Below are 26652 nucleotides of genomic sequence, written 5' to 3' on the forward strand. Positions count from 1 at the left end.
TTTATGTCCATTTCCTTCACCAGGTTAGGGAAGTTTTCCATCATTATTTCTTCAAACAGCTGTTCAGCATCTTGATTTTCTTCACTTACACCAATCAGATGAATATTTGGAGCCTTAATAGTATCCCATATTTTCCTTAAATCATCTTTATAGTCTTGGCATCTTTTGTCTTGCCATTCTGTTTTAGTGTCCTGATTGGCTTTCCTGTCCTCTAGTTAGGGCACGTGATCCTCTTTTTTATTCACTTTATTTATTCCTTTGTTTACTCCATTTAATATACTTCTCATCTCAGATAATGTGTTCTCCATTTCAGACTGGTTCTCTCTTATAATTTCCATTTCCGTTTTTATCTCTTTGTTGGTGTTCTCTACATTTCCCAAAAGTTTATTGAGCATCTTTATAACCAGTGTTATTAACTCTGCATTTGTTAGACTGCTTGACTCCATTATATCTGGATCTCTGTTCTGTTCTGTCATATGGTTTCTGCTTCTTTGTGTTCCCATTTTGGCTGTCTTTCTGTGTCTGTTTCTATGTAATAAGCAAAGCTCCTCAGTCTCCCAGTCTTATTAGCATGGATTTGTGATGTAGGTGTCAAGTGGGCTTCTGAGAGGGGTTCAACTGCAGGCCAAATTTAGCCCCAACCTGTATCCCTCTGAGGCCACCTGTTAAGATTCAGCAAGGAATCCACAGATGTTGTGCTTATAGTTGCCTCAAGAGGCCACACCAGAAACTGAGGCCAGCAGCCACCTGTGTGAGTCTAGTCACTGCTCAGCAAGGAGCACCTGACTCGCTGAGGATACACTGGCTGTGGCTTGGGTCGGGGCTGGGTTGGGGGAGGTGAGGTTTCAGGGAATCCTCTGGGCTATGACATCTCAGCTATGGTGAGCTGACCCGGTGCAGTGGGATGCGGGAGGGTTCAACAGAGGAAAAATGGATACTGCCGACACTTCTGTACCGAGCAAGTGTCACCTTGGCCCTCACTCTGACAGTGTCCCCCTGTAAGTCCCTGGTGCCCCCTGCGCACAGCCAGGTCAGCACTGGTGCTCAGAGTGAGCAGGTCCATCACCGTGAAAATCCACTCGCGGACGTGGCCCCTTTAAGAGGCGTCTGCCGCTGCCACAGCCTCCGTCACTCAGCCGCTTGGGACTGGACAGCCCCGCGTCCTCGCCCTGTCCTACCTTTTGCTGTTGCAGGGTGCTTCTTGGATTTCTCCCTAGTTGTATGGCTTGTTCATCCCAGGAGATTTTTTTTCCTTGCTGGTGCTCCTTGTTTCCAACACAACTTTGATTTGGTGGCCAGAGAGATGAACAGAGCCTCTATCATCTACGCCATTTTTTTACTTGGGACTGGACAGCCCCGCGTCCTCGCCCCGTCTTACCTTTTGCTGTTGCAGGGTGCTTCTTGGATTTCTCCCTAGTTGTATGGCTTGTTCATCCCAGGAGATTTTTTTTCCTTGCTGGTGCTCCTTGTTTCCAACACAACTTTGATTTGGTGGCCAGAGAGATGAACAGAGCCTCTATCATCTACGCCATTTTTTTTTCACACCCTAAGCAGTTCTTCATATTACAGATTTTTAAAACCCAAGAGAGTTCAGTTGAGAAGGTACTTGTGAGGTCTCAGAACCCACAATTAGCTTTCAGTATATGGAAGTAGTAGTCTTAGTTGGGGTGTTTCTTTTAAGAAACAATCATTTGTTAGAAAAAGCATTTCTTTTGGTGATCCTGGAAACTAGAAACTATTGATTTGTAGAATGTGAATGGACAGCTCAGCTTACGACCAGATTGTTGGATTCTGGGAACTCGATTGATGGCTGGAGTTCTGTGCAGTGTTAGTTAGGGGTTCACTGGCGGGGGAAGTGTTTGGGTTGGTAACTGATTCTGTGCTAATGACAAAAATCCAGGAATTCCAACTGTCTGATGTAAAGCTTGAATTTTGAATGTCATCAGGGCATATAAATCCATATATCCAAATCTAACCTATTTTTCTGTCAGTAAAATCAGTTTATAAAATTAAAAAATAGATACAAGATTATTTTTGAAAGCAAAGAATCTATTCTTTTAAATGATCTAATTCTAGAGTATTTAACTTACGATAATTTACTTTTTGTGAATCTGAAAAGCTTTTTTTATTTCAAAAGTTGAACTAAGCTGCCCAATAAGTTTATTCCAGTGGTCCCAGTACTGCTCAGTACATTTTCCCCTCCCACCTCGCTTCCTCATCCTGTTCTCCATACCTTCACTATAACTCACATTTTTCATCTCTTAAAATCTATTCGAAATGCTTACACTGCGGCAAGCGTCCCTGTTCCCACTGCGTTTCCACCATGCCCTTCCACGCCAATATACTAACGTGCCTCTCTCACCGCCCTGTCTGCTCGCCAAGTCCTCGCCTCCCTCCCGCCCGCCTGTGCCTGTGCTGATGGCTGTCCTTCTGCTTGAGACCCTCATCTCCTCATGGAAGCTACACCTGCTTTCCCTTCTTCTCTTTCAGCCCAAACTTGTCAGATTTCATAGAATAGAATGAAGTCTGAATAGACCTCAATTGGGTGAATTTTAGCAACATTCTAGTTATTTGAAGTCATTAACTTAGCAAATATTATGAGTTATTGTTTAAAGAAGGTTTTGGGGCATGTCTGTGTTGGTCCGTCGTCAGCTCATGCCCAGATAACTGGGCAGTTTGCAGTTTGTTCTCGCAAATCCACCCTCTGCCATCCCGTCACAGAGCGAGTCTTTCTAACATGCGAATACAACCATGTTGCTCCCATTCTTAAAAGTTTCCCATTGCTCATTTCAGTTAAATACTAATCTTCGCTTTGACCTAAAAGGGCTACTATAATCAGACTTAGGCCCTGCCTACCTCTCTGGTCTCATCTCTGTGTCTGTCAATCACATGCTCTGTGCTAGAGTCACCTTAGACCTCTTTCGCTTTCTCAATCTGACTTGTTCTTTACACCCCAGGGCCTGTGCACCTGCTGTTCTCTTTGCCCAGAATGTACTTTGCTGTCTGCTTCCAACCCTCCCCCAGCCCCTACCTTTCAGGTGGCTAACTCCTAGCCAGCCGTGGGGCATTTCTGTCTGGAAGCCTCCGTGAGGCTGCAGAGCTGGTTCGTGCCCAGGTCCATGCTCCCATTGGACCCTGCAGCTTTCCTTCACAGCACTGGGCATGGTTTTGCCCACCTACTTAATTAGGTACAGTAACTGGTTCAGTGTCTTTCCTCCCCAAGAAACTATTAAATCCACGAGAGCAATGACTATGTCTGTCTCTGCATATTCACAGTATCCCCCAGAGCCTAGCACAGAGTCTGGCACAGAGTAGGTTTTCAATATTGTATATATGACTCAGATATATAATGTACTTATAATGTAATTTGGACTGTAGAATAATATCTATTTACCTTCACATGCGTATATAAGATAATCTAACAATATTATGCATTGGGGATTCCTCTGAGTCGTGTTTTAAGGAATAAAACTGTATAAAACCACAAAGTCGTAAATGATGCGTTTCATATTTAAGAACAGTTTGTTTTTCTGAGGCAGTTTTAGCTATTCTCTTTAAAGCTGAGTTTACCGTAATATTCTCCTTGGAAAAAAATTTTTTTAGCCGACGTCAGTGCTAACTATTCTAGTGTTCATCAAATTATCAGAAATTCCAATTTACTGAACTCTTAAGTGTAGTTAATAATAATGCTATAATTTAAGTTTTATTTTGGAAGATTTCAAGCATATAAATAGTATAACGAACTTCTGTGTTCCCATATGCAGCTTTAATAGTCATCAACACATGGCCAATCTTGTTTCCTCTTCCCGTCTCCCACACCTCCTTTCCCACCCTCCACCCCACCCATTGGTGGATTATCTTAAAATAAATCTAAGACATCATTTTCTTTCATCCATAAATACTTTAATAAGTATCCTCTAAGATAAGGAGTCTTAAAAAAATTACCACCATACCAATATCACACCTAAAAATTAATAACATTTTCTTAATATTATCAAATATCTGATCAGTGTTGAAATTCCTCTTGTTTATCTTATGCTTTCTTTTTTAAACTGTGAGTTTGTACAAATCAGGATTCAATTTTTCCTTTATTTTTTTTTGTCTTGCTCTTTATTTACGTATGTCTTTAAAAGGATCATTTTTCTTATAGAATTTCTCACATTCTGGATTTTGCTCATTTGATCCTCATAATATTCTTTTAAAAATTATTTTCCTTAAATTTCTTATAAACTGGTGGTTAGATCAAGAATCTGGATAATATTTAGGCTCTTTTTTTTTAAAGCAAGAATGAAAGTGGTCCATTTTACATTCTAATGCCTGAGCAGTATCCTCAAAACTGTCAAGATCATTAAAAAAAAAAAAAAAAAATCATTGAAAGTACACAATCTAGAGGAGTCTAAGCAGATCTGATGACAAATGTTATGTGGTATCCTGGATGAGATCCTTGGATAGGGAAGAAAAGTCCAATAAGTAAAAACTAAGGAAATCTGACAAAAGTATGGACTTAAATGAATAATAACGTATCAATGTTGGCTTGTCAATTGTGAGAAATATGTCATCCTAATATAAAATGTTAATACAGGAAATTGAGTTTGGAATATATGGGAACACTTTATTATTTTCATAGTTTTTCTGGAAATATATAAAATTATTCTAAAAGGTTTATTTTTACAAAGTCATCTGTTCTCTCACTCGCCCCTTCCCCAGCTGTAAAGAACCAGGCACTAGTTGTTGCCATAGATATGAATCATAAAAGGACTATTCTTATTAACAGTGAATTTCTGCTCAGAGAAGCCATGGGTTTGACTAAAGATTCAGGATTTGGATTTCCTTGCCCATTAAACTGAAATAGAGAAGCTTAAGCATCTCCTAAAAGCCAAGCATTAAACAGAGTAAATATTAGTTTTACCAAAGTATCTCTTTCCCCTGTATTTCTCAAAAATCTGTAATTGTGCCATCCACCGTAGCTGTACACTTCAGAATTCTCTTTATGTAATTATATGAAATAAAAATATAATACTTTTCCTTGTAAGTTAAAAGAAAAAGTGGTCCATCTTTTCTCACTGATTTGAGATGCTACTTCTACTAAATTTCTATATTAATGCCATTTTAAATTCTAAAGAAATACAGAAAATCACTCTAGTTTTATTTCTAACAAGCTAAACTGTTGAATCTCAGTTTTTCGAATGATGATTTTGCTTCACTTTAACATTTTTTTCTCCTCAGATTTGGCAAGAAGAAAAATACACATTTACTGTTTGTTTTTATAATCCCTGAAATTTTTAAAGGTAAGTGCCCACTGGATATATTATTTGTTGTCTCTCTAAATAGAAACCATAGGTCAATATATAATACAGAGATTCTTAGGTTGTATTTCAGGGCACGGAGCTGATATTACTTTAACTGAACCACTGACAATGGAGAAACTGAGCATTGTGGTAAAATACTGGAAAACATATTTCTCAAATACTGGTGAGTAAAAACAAATTACCAAAGATTTGAAAAATTCTGATTAAAATACTGGGAAAACTATATTTATACCTTTTAAAGTTGTTTTTCCATTTTTGCCTTTTATTTGCTAAGGGTTAACTGTATACTGTGTACTGTAAAGCAGCGGTCCCCAACCTTCTTGGCACCAGGGACCGGTGCTCCTATAATTTAATGATCTGATCTAATGAGCAGATCTAATGATCTGATGATCTGAGGCAGAGCTGAGGCAGACCTGAGGCGATGGTGCCAGCGCTGGGGAGCAGCTGCAAATACAGACGAAGCTTTGCTTGTTTGCCCACTGCTCACCTCCTGCTGTGTAGCTTGGTTCTTAACAGGCCAGGGACCAGTACCAATCTACAGCCCAAGAATTGGGGACCCCTGCTGTAAGAACACATAATCCTTCTTAATCATAGTCTGAAGAAAACAAGTGTAATTGAAATAAAGAGAACCATGTTCTCTACCTGGGAAGAGAAAATTACGTCTTCCAGGAATTAAAATGTATTGTATGAGGACCAATACATTTGGCACAGGGGTTATTTTTTGATAGTGAACTTGTTACTCTGTTTTTGTAGCCTAGCTACTACCATTATTTCTCAGTCATCAAAATGGAACTAATTGTGCTGTGTCCTTGTATGATTATCTAAAAGCCAGGCCACTAACCTTGGATCCTGTCATACTTCTTGCTTGGCAAAACACGTGCATATAAGTTATCTTACTTCTTAATAGAGTAGTTATCCTTTCTGTTTTAGATTTTTAGATACAGATAATGTCAGCGCTTCAATTAGACTTCACATTTCTAACTCTTCACCTCTTTTGTATTGTTTTGCCAGCATCTATGCACTTAAGCCAATTAAATTAGCTTTAATTTGGCTTGTAAAAGGGCAGACTCCAATTTTTGAAATTAAGTTCTACTGGAATAATTGTTGGTCTGTGACTATGGTTTTTTTAGGTTTGGGATACTAGCTAGGAAATCTTTTACAATTAAGGTGGCATTTTTCTTAAAATGGGCCTGAAAGACTCTTTCAGGATTATCCTGTATAAGCTCATACTTCAGATGAAACAGGATTCCGTACACCCCTCTTTTTTAATATTCAGGGAAGATTAGTGAGTCTGCTTTGTAACATTCCAGTGGCTCCCCACCCCTGCAGTTTCAGAGTTCTTCCTGGAATGGCTCACCGTGGTGACCAAAGTTCCTTCTGTGACCTCTTCTTATTTGATTCTCAGTAGACCTAGAGCAGCTGCTCATCGCCACCTGTCCAGCCCCCTTCCGGTTGGTCATAACCATGTCTTCCAACTTCATCTTTGCTCCAAGGATGAGCAGCTGCAAAACAGCAACAATAATAACAACAACAAAAACACTGTGAGATGCCACATTTTGATAATACAGCTGCTTACTGAAGACTCATACAGATTTTCTCTCTCTGCCATTTGTATATAAATAAGAACTTAATAACTAAACTCAGTTGAATGTGTTTTAAGCAAACCAATCACTAAGTTTCCAAAATCCAGTTGAAAGAGGATGTCCTGGGGTAAATATTATGTGGTATATTCATTTTGATTTCTAACCTGGGTGGTTTTATGCTTCACAGGCTGAGATCTAGAAATTGCTTTCTATTTTAAAAATACTGCTTTGTAAAATCTATTGAGTAAAGTGACAGCTGCTGTTGATTAGGGTGTGTATGTGTGATTAACTTAATTAGCACCAGTGATTTTAGAATTACAATGGTCCCCCTTTTAAAACTTTCAGTTAAGAATGAAAACTCTATGAAGCCTGAGCAATCTGGATTGCCCCTGCAGAGGTCCCACAGTGAACACCTGGGATATTTTTCTACTGATCTATTTGCTTGGTTAGTTTTTTTTTTTTCCTCACTTTTTCAAAACACCAATTTTTATTGTGTACATTTCATTAAAAGATTTATAGAGAACTTATTGTTTGTGAAACGCTAACTCACGTGCTGGGAGTGATATAAAAGAAGAGGCTATTTTGTGGAAGACGGACACAACTTCTGTATTTCAGACTCCAGAGCTGGGACTGTGGGTACACGTTACAGAGTATGCAGCTCAATGCAAGGGAGCACTTTATTATCACAATTGTCCACGGGGAGTAGGGTGGATTGTAAGGTAGTAAGTTCCCTATTGCTGGACATGTTAGAGTCTGGATTATTACTAATCAAAGTTAAATAATAGCAGCAGTGTTCAAACTTTTTAAAAACAGTTTCAAATAAAAATTTTACATAAACCCCAACATTTAAACAGATAAGAGCAGCCTCAGGTGTGTTCTACCTACCACTAATCTCTCTGATGTCTTTTTTGAACTTATTAACCTATCCCCCCCAATTATTGAAAATGACCCTTAAAAAGGTCTCGGGCTTTCTCTTTTCCCTTCCTTCTCCTTCTCTCCCCTCTCCTTCCCTCCCTCTCTCCTCTCTTTCTCTCATCTCAGAGATATTAGCACTGGGCGTCAGACCCTTCTAATGAAATGCTAGCATTGTATGCTTATATTGATTCAGCTTTCATGAATTTCTTCCCTTCACTTTTAGCTGATTTTCAAGCAAGTTTAATACAGAGCACAGGGCTACAAACAATGGGCACAACTGCTGAGGACATGGGCAATATTGATGAGAGTTGTGAGTCAGTCACTTCTGGAATTTGTAGAATGTGACCATCCACTATTTGTAGAAATGTGACCATCTACTATTTTGAACAAAGAGACTTGGCAACCAGTAAATGTGGTTAAACCAAAGATGCACTCACTGAAGTAGTGCGGAGATATCAACAGCTTCTTAATCTTATTTAACATTTTAGCTTCAAAGGGCACTGTATTAAACCTTGTCTGGGATGTAAGGTTGGGAAAGGTTTTGGATTGTGATTTTCTTATATTACTTACAACTGCTTTTTGAGCCCCACTCACATTGAATCTTTGTTTTTACTCAGAATACTAATACTGAAAATAAAAGAAAAACTTCAAATCAAGTTGTGTCCCTTGGGATAAAGGAGATAATATTAGTTTGTAAGTTTCATAGGGAAATTTTTAAAAAATCAAATCAATCGAAATGCCTGGAGAAGTTCTAGAAAAAAGTCCATTAATTGAAAATTTTTTATATGAAGGCCACCTGCCCTTTGCCGAGAAAGATGGAATTGTGTATCTTGGCCCTCTAATCTTTTATTCTTTTTTTCCTGTAATGTACCTTTAGATAAATTATATAATTTGGGATAGCTGTAACCAGTGAGGTCAGATTATTTTGTGTTATTCCTAATTAGTATATTTTAGAATTTTGATCAGTCATTGAATTTATGATGCCCTTGATAATAAATTATTTTGAAATTTTGAAATAAATTATTCTGTACCAAATGAGTAAGGTAAAGTGCTTTGATATTTACTACACCTTAGTTTGAAGCAGGAGACTTAGAGAAGCTGCTGTTGATTTGTGTATTAGTGCTTGTTGCTTAATGTTATCTGACAATTTTCTTCTTAAATGCATCGTGTGATTTTCTCTTGTTTCTAGCTCTGACTCTCTAAGAAATGACACCGAGCTTGAATTAAGGGCTCCGTTGTCTGATTTCGAGAAAAGCAAAAAGATTTCTCTTCTTCATTCAAGCAAGGAAAAGCTGAGAAGGTGAATTTTGATACAGCCCTTTTTAGCATTATTCCTTTGTAGAAAGAAATTACTTTAATGAATTTCATAATTTTTTGTAATACTGTTAAAAGTCTATTTGAAACTAGTAAATCTGGCAACTAAACACATGCCACTCATTAATTCATTTAGTCATTCAACAAATAGCTATGAGTGTGCCAGAACATAATTGGAGAACTGAGATAAAAAATAAAAAAAAAATCCTCGCCTTCAAAGAAGTCTTAGTCTAGCGCTCAGACAGACTTTTAAATAAAGAACTGCTAAATAGAAAACTGTGTTTTAATACGTCATGATGGAGAGGAACACACAAAAAGCACACTCGGAAAGTTACCCAGGACAGAACGACGAGGGAGGGAGGGCTTTCTTGAGAAAGTGAGAGCTAGATTGAGCTTTAAACCAAAAGTGACTATTAATTTGGTTTAGAAGTCAGGGAGGGGTGTTTTATGTGGCTGGAGTAGCAGGAACAGAGGCTGGCAGTATGAGAAGGTACAGTGAATTCATGGAACAGCAAATATTTTCATATAGTGGGCTATAAGGGCACAAGTGGAAAGAGGCAAGAGGTGAGAAGTCATAGGTGAGGGCTGGGTATGTCACATTAAGAAGTTTAAAGTTAACCTGAACTGCTGGGGAGGTAAGCCAGGGTTTTAGCAAAGGAAGTGACAGGATAAGATTGGTGCCTTAGAATGGAGTGGATTGAATCTGAAGGCCAGAGGAGTCCATAATAAGAAATTATGAAATCCTGAACTATGGTGCTTGAAATGAGATGGCGAGGAGTAAGCCAACTGTAGATGTGTTAAGTAGGTAGAATCACTATGCGCATGGCTGAAGGAGTCGTCAAGTGTAACTTCCAAGTAAATGGTGGAGCCATCGACTGACTAGGAAGGACAGTGGAATGGGGGGCCAGTGGTGGTGGGGGTAATTTTGCTATTGTTGAGTTTGAATGCCTCCAGGTTTAAATGGAGCTAGTTGTCCATGAAGGAGTTGGCCCTGAGGTTCTAGAGAAAGATCTAGGCCACAAATATAGACTCTGAAGCCATCAAGATACAGATCTATTTGAAGCACAAATGTAGGATGGATTGGATGACTTTGAAAAGCAGATAGGGAAGAGACAAGTAGAGAAGAGAAACTCGGGGGAAATCTCAATATATAAGGCACAGGCAGCTGAGAAGAGATCGGGGGGAAAAAGAATTGCTAGGAAGATAAGAAAAGCAAGAGGGAGCGGTGTGGAGACCTGGGGAGCAGAGAGTTTCCTAAAGGAGCGAGTGTTCAGGAGCATCACACGACTCAGAGCTCAAGTAAGGTAAGAACCGATAATTCACTATATGTATTTGGTAAAACCTAAACATCATTGACCTTGGCAAAATAATTTTGCTTGCATGGTTAGGGAGTAGGCATCATTGCAGAAAGATGGAGAGTGAAAGGTGAGAGCATAGATGAAAGAGAAAAGGAAGGTGCGTGGTATGTAAAAGGTAAAATTTAGGGTAAAATGAGAAATTTTGATAAGGCTGAGCCAGATTCGAATATGTTTATATTTGTATTCCAAAAGAAAATTCCTGGAAGAGTAACAGAGGTCTCAAAGATACTCATGGTCTGGTTATCTGTGGCTGCATTAAAAAAAAAGAAACCAAAATCCATTGGCTCGATACGTGGTTTTATGGGTTAACAATGTGAGCAGGACTCAGCTAGGCAATTCCTCTGCCTACGTGACATTAACTGGTGTCACTTGTTAGTGTTCAGTTGGTGGATGGTCTAGTCAGGAGCGTCCAAGACGTGACCAGAGCCATGAAGCTTCTCTAGCAGAGTAGTCCCAGGGTTGTCACCCTCTTCTGGGGCAGCCCAGAAGTCCTAGAGTGTTTAAGAGACAGGAAGAGGAGGCTGTGAGTCTCTCAAGGCCTGGGCCCAGAAACTGGACCAGCACCACTTCTGACAAATACTATTGGTCAAAGCAGTCACAGAGTCTACCCAGATTCAAGGGGAGGGTGCATGGATTCCACCTCTCAGTGGGGGGAATGTCAAAGAATTTTAATCCCCTACAGCTGACAAGGGTGTTAGTGATGGATTTAGCATCCCTGAGAAGTCAAAAGGCTATGGAACCAAGCAGAACCATTTCCTACTGAAAATGGAGGAAAGGAGCTAAAACTGAGTTTGGATAAAGACGCATCTTTTGATGGAGGCCAGAGATGGGTAGAAAGTTGAGCAAGTTCTGCCAAATGGCTTTCATTATCTGCTGAAGATTAGTGAGAAGATGGTGGGGTTTGGGCTTGATAAACAGGCCGGTGGATGGCTTTGTCTAGTTCAAAAGGCCTTCACCCACGTGTCTGCTGCCTTGGCCAAGTAAAGACTTAGGCCTTCTGTCCAGGGCTGTCCTACAGAGTTCGCCATTCTGCAGTGAAATGAGAAAAACACAGTGCAATGATTATTTTTAAAGCTGTGTATTATATAATTTATATCCTAAGGTTGTGTTTTCCATGCTTTAATTGTTGTTAAAATTGTGGTGATATTAGTAAATGATTACAAAATAATGTTATTGGGAGATGGTAATGTTCATTATTTTTTATGTCTAGAGCTAACGGCAATTCTTGATTGGTCCTGCAAAATTATGCATTGTTTTTGTTTTTTAATTTCAATGGTTGATGAAAACTAACATCAGAGAACTACTCATCCAGTAGACTAAAACAATACTTTGGGGGGTGTCCACCCCTTTGACATTCAAGGGCTAGAAATCTTTGTTCCCCAAAAGAAAAGCTGTAACCAGGATCCCTCTGTTGCCCTTTAGAGGTTTGCTTGAAAGATGCCAGCAAGTAAACAACCATCCATAATTATTTGATTTTGCCTTTTCTTCCTCTTAACCCTTCTGATTATGCCTGTGAATCTTCAGATAGAAACTTCTAGTCCATTCCCCTTCCTGCTCCTCTTCCCAGTCAGCTGCTTGACACATGGTTTTGTCTTTTTGGTTTCACTTTGTTTTGTTTTAAGCAGCATAGGGCAACGTGATGTTTGCTAGTGTTAAGGAAATAATGGTCCCAGCTAATTGTTTTGAATATTTGCGGTTGGGAATTTCTTTTTAAAACTTCTCTTAACATCTGTCTTCTTTATCAGAACAGATTAATAAAAATTAGCTACCCAATTCTAAGTCTTTGTGAAATCACTTTCATTATACATGTTTTAAAAACATGAATATGTATGTCTTCATCTTGGTAAGGTGTGTGCGTTTCAAGTGATGCCGTCATTTTGTTTGTGTGTCCATGAGTCCAAATAATGGTGGTTTAGTAATTTTCAGGATGTCTGCTCACTTGAAAAGAAGTGAACGTGAGCTTCGCCACAGTTTCTCACAAGTGAAGGCTTTTCCTGGTCTCATCGAGTCTTAGAAAGTCAAGGAAGGTAGAACAAGAAGTTTTCAGAGGGTCTGACCAAGAGACCTCTCTCTCTGAGTTCCTGTTTGCTTGAGACACATTTGTAAAGAGCAGATACCCGAGGACTTAGTTTGGACCAAGACTTTTGGCTTCAGATCTCTGTCAGCCTCTTCAGTCACTGTTAACTGGAGAAGAATGAAACCAGATTGGTTCTTTTCCTGATTTGTGTGGATTGGGTCATAACCAAGATGGCTTCTGTGGTAAATGAGGAAGACAAAACACACTCTGACCTGTTGTTGCCTATTGCTGCTTCCACAGGCAAAGGGAAAAAAAAAGGCAGGGCCATGGGAGCCCCTGCCGCTGGTTAGCCTACTTCTCTGAACAGTGTTAATGTCCTTCTAGAAGTTTCGCTAAGTAGTTGCTCTTCATTCCTTTCTTCTGTTTTGTTGTTTGTTTGTTTGTTTTTTAGTTTTTAAAAAATTGTGGCGTAATTAACATACAATGAAATCTTAAGTGTACGGTTTTTCTTTAATTTCCTTTGGTTAGGTGTTCATTTTTTGGTCTTCATTCTTATTGGGTTTTTCTGTCTTTGCTTTTTTATTTCTTATTGATTTTTAGAAGTTGATTATATATTCTTGATACTAACCCTTTGCCAAATATTTATAGCGCAAATATCTTCTCTCAGATCATGTGTCAATATAAACATATTTTTAGCTAATATGTAAGACTCAAATGATATTCTGCTCTCAAGAGGTCACTTTGAGTTATGCCCAAAAGGACAAAATTCTACTCATGTATTTTCTCCACTGCCACTTAAGAATATGGGTCACATATTCCCTAGCCCTGTCCTAGCCTAATGTTCTTGCCCTTAATATTAGACGGGAAAGATAGAGAAGCAGTGAAGAAAGCTTCCATTATGGATCCATAATATTTACTAATACCTTTCATAGTCTCAAGAACATTAGAGAATTTAGGAAAAGAGTTACATTTAATAGATATCAGATTAAATTAGTGTTAGAGATAAGTTGCATGTGTTTGTGTGTAAGGTTTGATGGATTTTGAAAAGATGGATTGTTATAAGAGAAGGGGTACATTATGCCACTCAGGGCGTCCCCACGTGGCCATGAGTTTGAAGTGCCAATCCTCTGGGGAGCTGTGAGTAACCAGCTGTGTGTGTGTGTGCATGTATGTGTGGTTTTTTAATTAAATATTTATTTTGAGACAATTGTTGATTCACGTGCCACCATTCACATGCTTTTTAGCAAAACTGTTTTTTTTTAGTGGTTCTAGGGTTATAATATATACATCCTTAACTTATCATAGTTTACTTCAAATTGACATTATGACACTTAACAATAGTATTTCTACTTATTCTGTCCTATTTTTGTTGTTATACATTTTACTTTTACATTTATCAACTTCACATTGTTATTATTTTTGCTTCAAATCATATTTCCATAAGATATTATTTCCCAAGAAAATAGTAAAATAAAGATGTTTTTAGATAAAAGACAACTTAGAGTTTTTGACACTAGCAGATCTGCAGGGTAAGAAAGCTAAAGGAAATTCTTTAGGCTAAAGAGAATGAAAAATGGATACCCAGATCTCTGGGAAGGACTGAATAGCATCAGAAATGCTAAATATGTGAGCAAATATTAGAAAAGAAACATGTTTCCTCTTTATTTAAAATACTTTAGGTTATTTTTCATTAAGTATACTTAATATACAACATTATTTTAGTTTCACATGTATAATGTAGTGATCAGACATTTATATATTTCACAATATGTTCACACTAAGTTTAATAATCATCTGTCACCATGCAAACTTATCATGATATTGTTCACCATATTCTCCTTCACCTTTTTTACCCATCCCCTACCCATCTGGCAACCATCAGTTCGATCACTCTGTGAGTCTGTTTTTGCTTTGTTTTATTTGTGCATTTGTTTCGTTTTCTTAGTTTCCACATATAACTGAAACCATATGGTCTTTCTCGGTCTGACTTATTGCATTTAGCATCATACCCTCATGGTCCATCCATGTTGTCCCACATGGCAAGATTTTATTCTTTTTTATTGCTGAGTAATATTCCATTGTGTATATACATATCACATCTTCTTTGTACGTTCATCTATTGATGGACACCTAGATTGCATCCATATTTTGGCTATTGTAAATAATGCTGCAATGAACATAGGGGTTCATATATCTTTTCAAATTAGTGTTTTCATTTTCTTCAGAGAAATACCCAGGAGTAGAATTACTGGGTCATATAATAGATCTGTTTTTAGTTTTTTTGTGTGGAATTTCAATAGCGTTTTCCATAGTGGCTACACAGCTTGCAGCCCAACCAACAGTGCACAGGGAGTCCTTTTTCTCTACATACTCACCAACACATGTTATTTGTTGACTTTTTGATGGTCCCCATCCTGACTGGTGTGAGGTAGTGTCTCATTTTGGTTTTGATTTGCATTTCCCTGATGATTATTGATGTTGACCATCTTTTCACGTGTTGGCCACTTGTATGTCTCCTCATGTCTCTGCCCATATTTTGATCAAACTGTTTAGTTTTTCTTACTGACTTTTATGATCCCTTGTATATTTTAGATATCAACCCCTTTTTGGATATTCATTTGCAAATATATTCTTCCATTCGATTGTTTGTCTTTCTGTTTTATTGATGGTATCCTTCATCATGCAGAAGTTTGATGAAGCTCGTTTGCTTATTTTTGATTTTATTTTCCTTACTCAAGGGGACATATTCAAAAAGATATTACCAAGACCCATGTCAAATAGCTTCCTACCTATGTTTTCGTCTATAAGTTTTATGGTTTCATATCTTACATTTAAGTCTTTAATGCATAAAATGCTTCAGATTATTATAAGTAAAAATTATAGCATTGTATTGTGGGCTTTGTAGTATATGTAGATATAGTACATTTCACAACTATAGCATGAAGGATAAGTGGGATAAATGTACTTACATGATTTTTATATTTATGTGAGGTCATAAAATATTAACTCTAAATGGACTGTGAAAAGATACTGATATATGTGGTAATCCCTAGAGCAGCCCTGCAGAGATTTGCAAAAGGCATAGCTACGTGGCCAATACACGAATTAAAATTGGATTTTAAAAATTATTCAGAAAGAAGTTAGGAAAGCAAGCACAGAAGAACGGAAAAGCCAAAGAGACTATAGGGGAAAAAATAATAAAATGGTGGACCTTTATCCAACTATATCTAATAGGCAGAGACTGTCAGAATAGATAAAAACAAATAAAAAGCAGATAAGACTAATCTGTCTGCTGTCTGTAAGAGACCAACTTTAAAGGCATAGTCAGATAAATTAATAGGAAAATGTATTCTGTGAAGCACTAAGTGTAAGATCACCAGATAGTCTGTTAACATCAAACAAACTTGACCTCAGCCCAGCAATGTCATGAGGTAAAGAATGATATTTCACATGATGAAAGTGTCAACTTATCAGATGATATAAAAATCACAGATAGTATGTTACTATAACAAAGCTTCAAAGTATTTGAAGCAAAAATTCACAGAATTAAAGGGACAAATATCTACAAGCACTGTTGAAGATTAAACATCCCTCTCTCAGCAATTGATAAAACAGCTAGACAGCAAAAATCATATTATAAAAGATGTGAACACTATTATCCAAGTTGATCTAACATATTTATAGAACGATATACTCAACAATTACGATATAATACTCATACTTTTCTTTCTTTCTTTTTTTTTTTTCTTTTTTTAGACAAGGCAACCCTTGGTTGACCTCACAGATTGCAAGGACCTTGTCAGTTTACAATCCCTTATTTTTTATCTTTTTACGCCTACAACACCTGGTCTTCCTAGGTGGTCTCCCAACCAAGTACTCATCAGGCCCTACCCTGCTTAGCTTCTGAGATCAGACTGGTTCAGGCTTGTTCTGGGTAGCATAGCCATAGACAATACTCATTCTTTTCAAAGATACTTGGTACATTCACTTAGATAAACTATGCTAGGGATATGATATATTTTAATGCATTTAAAAGAACTAAATTCATAAGGAATATGTTCCCTGACCACAATGAAATCAAATTAGATATAAAGAAAAACTCAAATATTTGAAATTAAAAAACACACTTCTAAATAATCCATGGGTAAAAAAATAATTGCAAGAAAAATTGGAAAATATTTCAAACAATGATTATGAGAATAGAATATTTCAAATTTTGTGAGTTGCAGCTCAAGCAAAGCTTATGGAATACTATGATTTTAAATACTTATATTAGAAAAGGTAAAAGGTCTAAAAATTAGTAATCGTAGGGTCCATCTTAAGAAAGTAGGAAAAGTAAAGTGAAGAGTAAAGTAAATAGAAAGAGTGCGAGGCAGGTAAGCGAGGAGAGAGACCAAAAATATTTTACCAGTATCATGAATGAAAGAAAGAGGATTATCGCTATAGTTCCTATAAACATTTTAATGTAAAATGGCATATTTTGAATAATTATATGCCAGTAAATTCAACAACTTAGATGAAATGACAAATTTTTGAAAAACACGATTTATCAAAATTGATACCAGATGAAGCGGAAAATCTGAATGGCACTATTTATTAAAGATATTGAACGTGCTATCAAAAACCTTGCCAAAGATAAAACATCAAGCCAGATGGTTTTACTGATTAATTCTGTTAAACATTTAAAGAAGTAATGCCAATCTTAAACAAATTCTTCCAGAAAATGGAGGAGAGAATAGTTGCTAACCTGTTTCATGAGGCCAGCATAACCCTAAACCTGATAAAGACATTATAAAAAAATAAAATCACAGACCAGTATCCCTCATTAACATAAAAATAAAAGACATAAAAGACATAAAAATACTTAATGTGATTTTAGCAAATCAAATCAGTAATGTGTAGATACGTACTCCATCATGACCACACCAAGTTTATCCCAGAAATGCAAGGCTGATATAACGTTGAAAAGTCAGTCAATGTAATTCTTCACATTCAACAGAATAAAGGAGAAAAACCACATGACTAGCAGATTCCGAAAAATTATTCAACATTCAATACCCTTTCAAAATTTAATAAAATAACCTTTCAGCAAATTAAATATGGAAGAGAATCTCCTCAATCTGTTAAAGGTCATCTATGAAAAACCTATAGTGAACACTGTACTTAATGATGTAACTTAGACCACTTTTTCCGTAAGTTCTGGAACAAAGTAAGGATGTCCAGTCTTGCCACTTCTGTTTATTATTGAAGAAGTTTTCCTAGCCATTGCATTTCTTACCTAATGATAAGAAAAAGAAATAAAAGAAATACAGTTTAGAAAGGAAGAAGCAAAACTCTCTTAATTATAGTTGGCATGATTGTTTATGTATATAAAGTCCTAAGACACCTACAAAACAACTACCAGAACTAAAAGATGAATATAGCAAGGTTGCAGGATATAAGGTCAATATATAAAAGTCAATTGTATTTTTATATAAGCCGCAAACAATTGGAAAATAAAAATTTTTTAAATTACATTTATGGTAAAGTTAAAAAAAAAAGGCTTAGTATACTTAGGAACAAATATGCAAAAAGATACACAAAATCTATACATTTATGACTCAAAATATTGCTGTGAGAAATTAAGGAAAACCTAAATCATGCATTATGCCATAATCATGAATTGACAGACTCACTATTGTGAAGATGTCAGATCTCACTAAATTGAAATATGTTTATTTGAATCTAAACCATAATCCTAGTAGGTATTTCTTGGTAAAAACTATCTTATTTTTAATGTATGACGAAGACTTAGAATACAAAAGGACTTAGAATAAATCAGTCTTGAAAAAGCACAACCAAGTTGGAGGAGATAAACTATCTAACTTCAAGACTTAGTGTACAGCTATGATCAGTATGTTACTAGCATTAGCATAAAGGTTGACAGACAGATCAATGGAACACAATAGCCCAGTACTGGACCCACACATGTATGGTCATTTGATTTTCAACAAATCACCAAAGTAAACAAATTAGGAAATAAGGCTTTTTTGTAAATGATGCTGGAACAACCGCATTTCCACATGGAAAAACAATGACATTGACCCCTTATATCACATAAAAATTAGTTCAAGATGGAGTGTAGTTAGAGCTATACTAAAAAGCTAAAACTAAAGCTTCTTGAATAGCACTGTTCAATAGAACTTTCTGCAATGTTAGAAATGGCCTGTATTTGCATCGTCCAATAAGGTAGCTACTATCCACATGTAGTTACTGAGTATTTGAAATGTGGCCATTGCAACTTAGGAAATACATTTTAAATTTTATTCAATTTTAATTTCTATTTAAATACTCATGTGGCTAATGGCTGCTACACTGGACAGTACAATTCTAGAAGAAAGTATAGGAGAATGTCTTCGGAAGCTGAGGGGTAGGCAACTGTGCCTTAGGACATGGAAAGCAATAACTGTAAAAGAAAGATCGGGTGAATTAGACTCATCAAAATTTAAAACTTTTACTATCAAAAGACAGCACTAAGAAAATAAATAGGCAAGCCACAGACTGGGGAAAGTATTTGCAAAACAAATATACTGATTACATATAGCATATGGGTATTAGGATTATAAAAAGACCTTCAATTCAATTAAACTGTAGGTAAAACATTTGCACAGATGCTTTGCAAAGGAAGATATACGAGTCCCCAATAAGCACAGAAAAAGTGCTCAACATAATTTGTCATGGAAATGAGAATTAAAGCCACATATACCTCAGAAAGGCCAAAATGCTAAAATTAAACTACTGACAATATTAAATGTTGTCAAAGATTTGGACCAATAGGAACTCTCATATATTGGTGGTGGGAGTGTAACATGATACCATTTGGGGAAAAATTTCTGCCAAAATTTATAAAATAAACCATTAGTTCTATTCCTAGACATTTACCCAAGAAAACTAAAACCTGCATTTACAAAATGATATATAGCATGATCTAGTAGATTTATTCATAATGACCAAAAACTGGAAACAGCCAGTGTTCATCCATAAGCGAATGGACACATATGCTCTGGCATGTTTGTATTATGGAATACTATTAATAAAAAGGAACAAACTACTGATATAAATAGCCACATGGATAAGTCTCAAAAATATTATGCTGAATGAGAGAAACCTTACGTAAAAGGGGACGGGCTGTAAGAATGATATGTGAAGTTCAAGGACAGACAAAACTAATGTGGGATGGAAAATTATCAGGAATGTAGTTGCCTCTCAACACGGAATGCGATTGAGTGGGAAGGAGCGTAAGGACCTTGCAGGGGTTGTGACAGTGTTGGTTAGGGTTTGCGGGTATGTAGCTTTGCACATTTGTCAAAACTTATAGAATAGTTCCCTTAGGATTTGCATATTTTATTTTATATAATCTTTACCTGAAACTAAATAATTTGAACTCTAGCTAATGATATGTTTCAGGGTTTAGTGTACCAAAGTCTACAACTTAACTTAGAAATGCTTCAGTATAATAAAATGAGTTGATGTGTGGCCAGTGGGATGATTCATATGTGAAAAACAAGGGCAGTAAATGTTCATCGCAGGCTCTAGGTAGTGAGTATATAAGTACTCCCAATACAAATTCTTAATTCTTTCAATTTTTAAAAATTCAGAATACTTAATTCTTTCAATTTTTCTGTTTGAACATTTTCCTAGTAAAGGTTAGAAAAATATTTAATATGATTTTTCACTATAAAAGTGACATGCTCAGCAAAAATATTTGGAAAATATAGAAAATAAAAGGAAGAAATAACATTTTCCATAGCTCAGCCATCCAGAAATAATTATTAGCTGATGTTTCTGCTTTTAGTTCTTTTTCTATGCTTTATTTTTGCTTTGTTTAATGATTAGGTCCATATTTTATTTGCTGTCTTATATCTTATACTTGTATCCTCTAAAAATATCCTATCTTTTCTCAGTAAGCATTATAACATCATTTCCACTGCAAGGTAATATTGTGCTAAGCTAATATACTATAACTTACCTAAGCGGCCACTTATATTGCATGTTCAGATCGTTTTTCATATTTTACTGTTATACTACTATAACATAATAGATAACAAAAAGTTTGTTCTGCGTTTTAGACCCTCATAAGTGGAAGTACCATGTTAAAATGTGTGAAAAGTCCCAAAGCCCCTCATATACGTTGTCAAATTGTTGACAATTCCATCCCTTTTTTTTTTTCAGAATAGTCCCCAAGACACTTTCACAGAATCCCCCCAGAACTCAAAACCTAATTAAAGCACCGCTAATCTAGACTATTTTAGTTATTTACTGGCTATATATCAAACTAAATTTTTTAATTATTTTTTTTTTCTTGCCATTCTGACGTTCAGAGAAATTTGGTAGCCTGTCAATGGTCCTAGCTAATAACGGACGGAGTTACCACTGGACACTTCATACATCGAGGCAGTATTCACAAAGCAGGAGCTTAATGTTTATTAAGTGAACACATAAAAATATGAAGGTACCAAAGCTTAGATCAACTTAGATTTATATTTCCTATATATTTCCTGTTAGAACTATGAAATGCCGAGGTTAGTTTCCTTCTGATACTATCTTGGATGTTTGCATATTGGTTTATTTGTTCTGTCCTTACCTACCGCTTCAGTTACATGTGAAGCCCATGCATTACAAGATGCTAACTGATCTATCGATGGAAATGTGATCCAGGTCACAGTGACATGAATATTCTGCCTACTCTTTGCCTTCTAGGCCTCTAGCATGAATTGCAAAAGGATTTACTTATGTATGCGTGATTCTCTTCTCTGAGTGAGGAGTCATCTCTAGGTTTCCATAGGCAGTGGGGATATGTACAGTCTTCCCCACTTATGCATGGGCACCCCCAGGGGATTCCTGAAACCACAGATAGTACCAAATCCTCTATATGCTGTTTTTTTCCTATACATACATACCTATGAGAAAGCTTCATTTATAAATTAGGCACAGTTAGAGATTAATAAAAATAAAACAGAATGATTATAATAATGTACTGTGATAAAAGTTATGTGAATGTAGTCTCTCTCTCATAACTGCTGTGATAACGAAGATGACTGCTAAGTTCTGGGAAGCAGCACATGCAGCGTGGATACGCCGCACAAAGGGACGATTCGCAGTGTCCCAGAGGGGACAGAGTAGGAGGCGTGAGATTTCACGCTACTCAGAACAGCACGCATTTTAAAACTTGTGAATTGTTTAATTCTGAAATTTTTTACTTAATATTTTTGGACCATGGTTGAGTGCAGAAAGTGAAACCACAGACGAAGCCCGGCCGTGTGCCGCCCAGCGTCTGGGCGTGTGTGTGCTGCAGCAGGCCTGGGGCGAGCGAGCTGGCGCTGCCACCAGCACAGTGTCCTTGGGAGCAGTGTGAGTGGCACCCTCGGGAAGGTGGGACCCCGGGGTCCTAGGGCTGCTGGCTTGTGAGGAAAAGGCCTCCTCTGAAGGGGATACCAGGAGGAAGAGTTGCGGACAAGGAAAAAAATGAGACTAATTATTTCTTGTTTATTACCATTCCCTGCTCAGAGAACGAATCAAGTATTGCTGTGAGCAGCTGCGGACTCTATTGCCATGTATAAAGGGGAGAAAGAATGATGCAGCTTCCATTCTTGAGGCAACAGTGGATTATATGAAGTATATCCGGGAGCAAATCCCTCCAGCCGTCATGGGCCAGGTATTCGGCTCCCAAGCCTTGAATTTTATCCTCATACACAGTGCCTTAATGCTACATTTTCTTTCTTTCTTTCTGTTTTTTTTTTTTTTTTTAATCATTGGAAATGTATGTGTATATGTATATATGAAAAAATCTAAGTAGATCTTTGTCTGTATTTTAGATTACAGAAGCACTGCAGAGCAATAGGAGGTTTTGTAAGAAACAACAGACGCTCATCCAGCTCCCCCTCCCAGGCACTATCATGGCGCAGAGGTATGATAAGGGCGCCTGTTATTTTCTCCAGTGCTGGTGCTGGAAGTGTAGACAGGCCAGAACCCACTGGCAACGAACACCCAGGAGTCAGTGAGCTACTCCCATTGCTGATGTGTATCATTTAATGACAGTGACGACATATGTACTGTTCTCAGACCCATGATCCTGTCGTCATCTGCCTTGTTCTCCTTTTGTTATTTCTGAGCATCTTAAAATGGGGCATTACCAGGAGTGATGGTTGTGACTGGCAGCCCAGTAGGGGCGTGATGGATGCAGGCACTCCCAGGCGTTGGAGCAGCCCAGCCCTGTTTCAGCAGGGGGTCCTAAAAGAAAGTGCAAACAGGGCAGGCCAAAGGAACACTTCCTATTTGAATTTATTAGAATATGTAAACAAAGGAAAACGATCAAGGAAAAGCAGATCATTCCTGAAGAATCACTCTGAATCCTTTTCAACAATTTTTTCTTGTATTTAAATAATCTATAGTTTAGGCTCTGTTACATTTTTTAGAACTTGGATGATGGACGAACAATTGAACTCAGCAATGTTCATACTGTCTTTCTTGAGAAATGTGTATTTTTTTTTCTGTCCTTCTAAGGGAAAACAGTATATTGGCAAACACTTACTCACCAGTGAGAGGGATCAGATTCCTGACTAACAAGTACTTGAATGTGTACCCTGTTCCTGCCTCAGGGGGCCCCTCGGGAGACGCCATGAGAGGTGAGCCCCACCTGGCCCCTCAGGCCATGCTGATACTCGGGTCTGCAGTGGAGTGAGGCTGAAGAGTCCCCCATGAGCCCTCTGGCGTCATCTGCTTTCAGTACACAAACAGGGTGTTATCCTAGAGATAGGGCTCACCAGGTCGACCTTTACAGGTAAATGATAAGCACACTGGTGACTTTATTTATGTGACTCGGATTGAAAGGGAAGGGAAGTATTTGTAGTAATTCAGTACTAACTATGTCTCGAGCATCTAACACATTCGTTTATTGACTTCATGTCTTTGCTGAAATGTCTCCTTCTTGGGGACACTTTCTCAACCGCCCAGCTGGAGGTGCATTCTGCCCCCCGCGGCACACCGTGCTGGGGCTCCCCACCCGCCTTCTCTGCTGCATTCCCTGCTCAGCGCCTTCTCATAGGCTCTGCTTGCACAGCTTGTTTATGGCCTGACCTCTCCCACTAGAATATATCGACTCCGTGAAGACAGGAATGTTTTGCTTGGTTTGGTCATTCCTGTATTTCTAGTACCTAGTGCAATGACCGTCTCACAGGAGGTGCTTAAGAAAGATCCATGATGTGCATATTCATTATGAAACGTTGACCTGCCATGAGGCTTCTTTGTCATCTGTGCCATATAGTCCCGGCATGCCCATGCACTTGCCGAAATAAGACGGCAAAGAGCAGAGCCGGAGCGAGAGAACGCCAGCCCCAGTCTGTACTTGCTATTCCCGTAGGTCACTGGTCGGTGGCAAACCAGCGAGATGTTGGACTCCTGCCCTGCACGTCAGGCCCTGGATGGCGATGCCCCACCCATCTCCTCGGTGCCCTAGTCTGGGGTCACCCTTCTGCTGACGTCTCTAAGGGACTCTGCTCTTTTCCCTCAGCACCTCCCTTTGCCGGGTGTGGCCTTTCCCGCACTGTGCCTGCTTAACTCCCAGTTTGTCCCTTCGTTCTGGCTCAGACGTCCCTGCTTCACAGATGGGGACATGGGACAAACAAGGTGCAGTTCTTGTTCTTATGGAGCTCACAAATTAGTAGCAGAGTGGGTCACAACAGCAAAATAACGATTCCTCTAGTCATCTGAGTGCTGTTATGGCGATACCATGCATCTATGCAGATGTAGTGGAAGCCAAGGGCTCAAATGACCAGGGATATTGTTCAAGGTCAAAAGAGAAAGGGGGCCAAGAATAGAAGATAGCCCTTCTTGTTCATATAATCAAATCAGCCTCAGGTATTTTATTAGTCAGTTAAGACTTTTCTCCTGCCTTAGGGAAGAGGGAAGTGAGAATGGAAAAAAAGTAGTCAAGAGCCATGGCTAAGCTCCTTAAAGTAGCTGTGGCTGATGTCATACTGGATGATTAAATCTTCCCAGACTAAGAGGTCAGGACACATTCTGCATTCTTACTGTTTATATTCTGCAGAAACTCTGAAATCCTCTTTCCAGGGTAGTGGGGCCAGGCCTTTCTGTGCCCCAGCATCTCTTGGTGTTGCATCACCTAGACCAGTTGCTCTTGGGACAACACAGGTGTCCTAGAACCTGTGACTTGTGGCACGTTTGGACTGGAGGAGAGCTTAGAGATCATGGAGTCAAAACCCCCATTTTAATTTTAATTTATACATTTTCCCATTTAAAAAGCAGTATTAGTCCTTTACTAACCCAGCTAATAACTGTTCATTTTTTTCTTCAAGTCTTTTTCTTTGTATATTTTTCTGCAGTAATAATCATATTGTACATCAGATTTTGTCTCCTGCTTTTGTTGCTTAACATTGTGTCATATATACTTTAATTTTTTTACTGTGCAGCCCTCATCACCATTTCAATTATTTTAGGAGTTTATAAAACAATTTATAGAATAATTTTCTTAGCCATCCCACATTTAGTGTTTCTAGTTTTATGGGGACAGTGCTTTTATATACAATATGATAGGAAATATTTCCCCACATGTAGACTTTTCTATATTCTGGACTGTTCCTTGGGCTGGATATCTGAAGTCGGTGACGAATGGGTTTGAGGACATGAGGACATACAGAGCTCGTAAAGCATGTTGCCAAGTTGTTTTTGAAAGAGGATTGGAACAGTTGAAATCAGTTAAGTCTTTTGAATTTCACTCTCATCACCGAGGTCAGTAAACTGAAGGCTGAAGAAGTTAAAGGACCACCTGAAGTCGCAAGGTTTCTGTGCTAGTCTGACCTGTGACACAGAAATGCTGATGCGGTTGAGTTTAGATTTCATTAGGTTGCCTTTGCTTGTCCTTTTCCATAAATCTCTGTACACATTTGCTTTAATGCAGATATTCACCAATATTCCAGATACATTTGTATTTAAAGTAAAAATAAAATTCTTTACTTTTATTACTATTAATGCCCAGTAGGTATTCACAGTGCTGAGATGGCGCTGTTAACATTCATTATATACTTTTACATATTTTTCTGCCTTCTGGGTAGTGTAGAGAGTATAGATATGTAATGACGTAACCCAGTTCACCAATAGAAAATCGACCAAACTTTACTTGTAGGCGAATGGAGTTCTTTCTGACATTCTTCCTTGCTTCATAGGGACAGTCACAATTTTGATTATGATGGAAGAGAGAGAGAGAGAGAGAGAGAGAGAGAGAGAGAGAGAGCCACACACACACACACACACACACCCGAAAGGCACAGAGATCTGATGCTTCTCCAAAATCTCTATCTTTTAATGACACATGAACATGAATTTATAGTATGTGTATTGAATTAAACGTTGCTACGAAAAGTTCACTTTGTTTTTCCAACAGCATTTAAATGTAGCAGTAGTGTAAGTTTGTAACCTAAGGAAATGAAATAGAGAACAATTTCTTTTAAATACAGGAGTTCAGAGTTACAGAGTGGTGTCCACTGACAGATATTTGTGTTCCTTTTTATTAAAGGTCAGTCCAGCTCCACCTCAGAGAATGCTATCGGTGATACGTACAAGGCTCGAGCTCCCAGCACAGCTCTCTCTCTCAATTCCTTCCATGCCATCAGATACTATTCTAAAGTCATCCCTTCCTGTGATGCAGCTGCCATAACAAATCAGAACATTTCCGTTCATTTTCCGTCAGCTGTGCCCAAAGTCTCAACGTTTCTTCCTCAGCACTGCAATTCTGTGCTGGGCCAGACGTGCCCAACACATCCTAACTGTCTGGTAAGTAAGTCCTCTGGGGTCTTGGTGACATTGGATTCTGTCATTCCAGCTGCAAGGCTGCTGATTTCGCATTTTGCTGCTAATACTCTGCTCAGGAATCTCTAAGGCTGGGGCCAGATCTAGTTAGCCCAGACTCCCATTCCTCATGCGGCAGGACTGGCATCTGTGTATCCGGAATCAGTGAATCTGGATGTGGCTCTGCTGGTGCCACCCTACATGATCAGATAGAAGCTGATTTCCTCTGGACCCCCTCCCCGTGGCCCCTCTGCTTTTGAGACACTTATCCCATTTCCCAGCCTCACGCTCAGCTGGCCCTGTCAGTGGCCGCT

At 38.2% G+C, this 26652-nt stretch overlaps 1 protein-coding gene and 1 pseudogene across 1 annotated transcript in view; one reads left to right on the forward strand and one right to left on the reverse strand.

The window, feature by feature from the left end:
* The window catches only part of LOC102877911 (spermatogenesis- and oogenesis-specific basic helix-loop-helix-containing protein 2), a 42022-nt gene that overhangs the window by 13272 nt on the left and 2098 nt on the right, over positions 1 to 26652 (forward strand). Inside the window, exons 3-10 of the mRNA XM_015592394.2 lie at positions 5227 to 5288; positions 5368 to 5472; positions 7238 to 7337; positions 8997 to 9107; positions 22043 to 22190; positions 22351 to 22442; positions 23039 to 23160; positions 26067 to 26323. Coding sequence (XP_015447880.1) covers positions 5227 to 5288; positions 5368 to 5472; positions 7238 to 7337; positions 8997 to 9107; positions 22043 to 22190; positions 22351 to 22442; positions 23039 to 23160; positions 26067 to 26323 — 997 coding nt within the window. The remainder of the gene's footprint in view (positions 1 to 5226; positions 5289 to 5367; positions 5473 to 7237; positions 7338 to 8996; positions 9108 to 22042; positions 22191 to 22350; positions 22443 to 23038; positions 23161 to 26066; positions 26324 to 26652) is intronic.
* LOC112482904 lies at positions 16329 to 16447 on the reverse strand (annotated as a pseudogene).

The sequence above is a fragment of the Pteropus alecto genome, unplaced genomic scaffold (genome assembly GCF_000325575.1).
Source record: "Pteropus alecto unplaced genomic scaffold, ASM32557v1 scaffold16, whole genome shotgun sequence".
Lineage (NCBI taxonomy): Eukaryota > Metazoa > Chordata > Mammalia > Chiroptera > Pteropodidae > Pteropus > Pteropus alecto.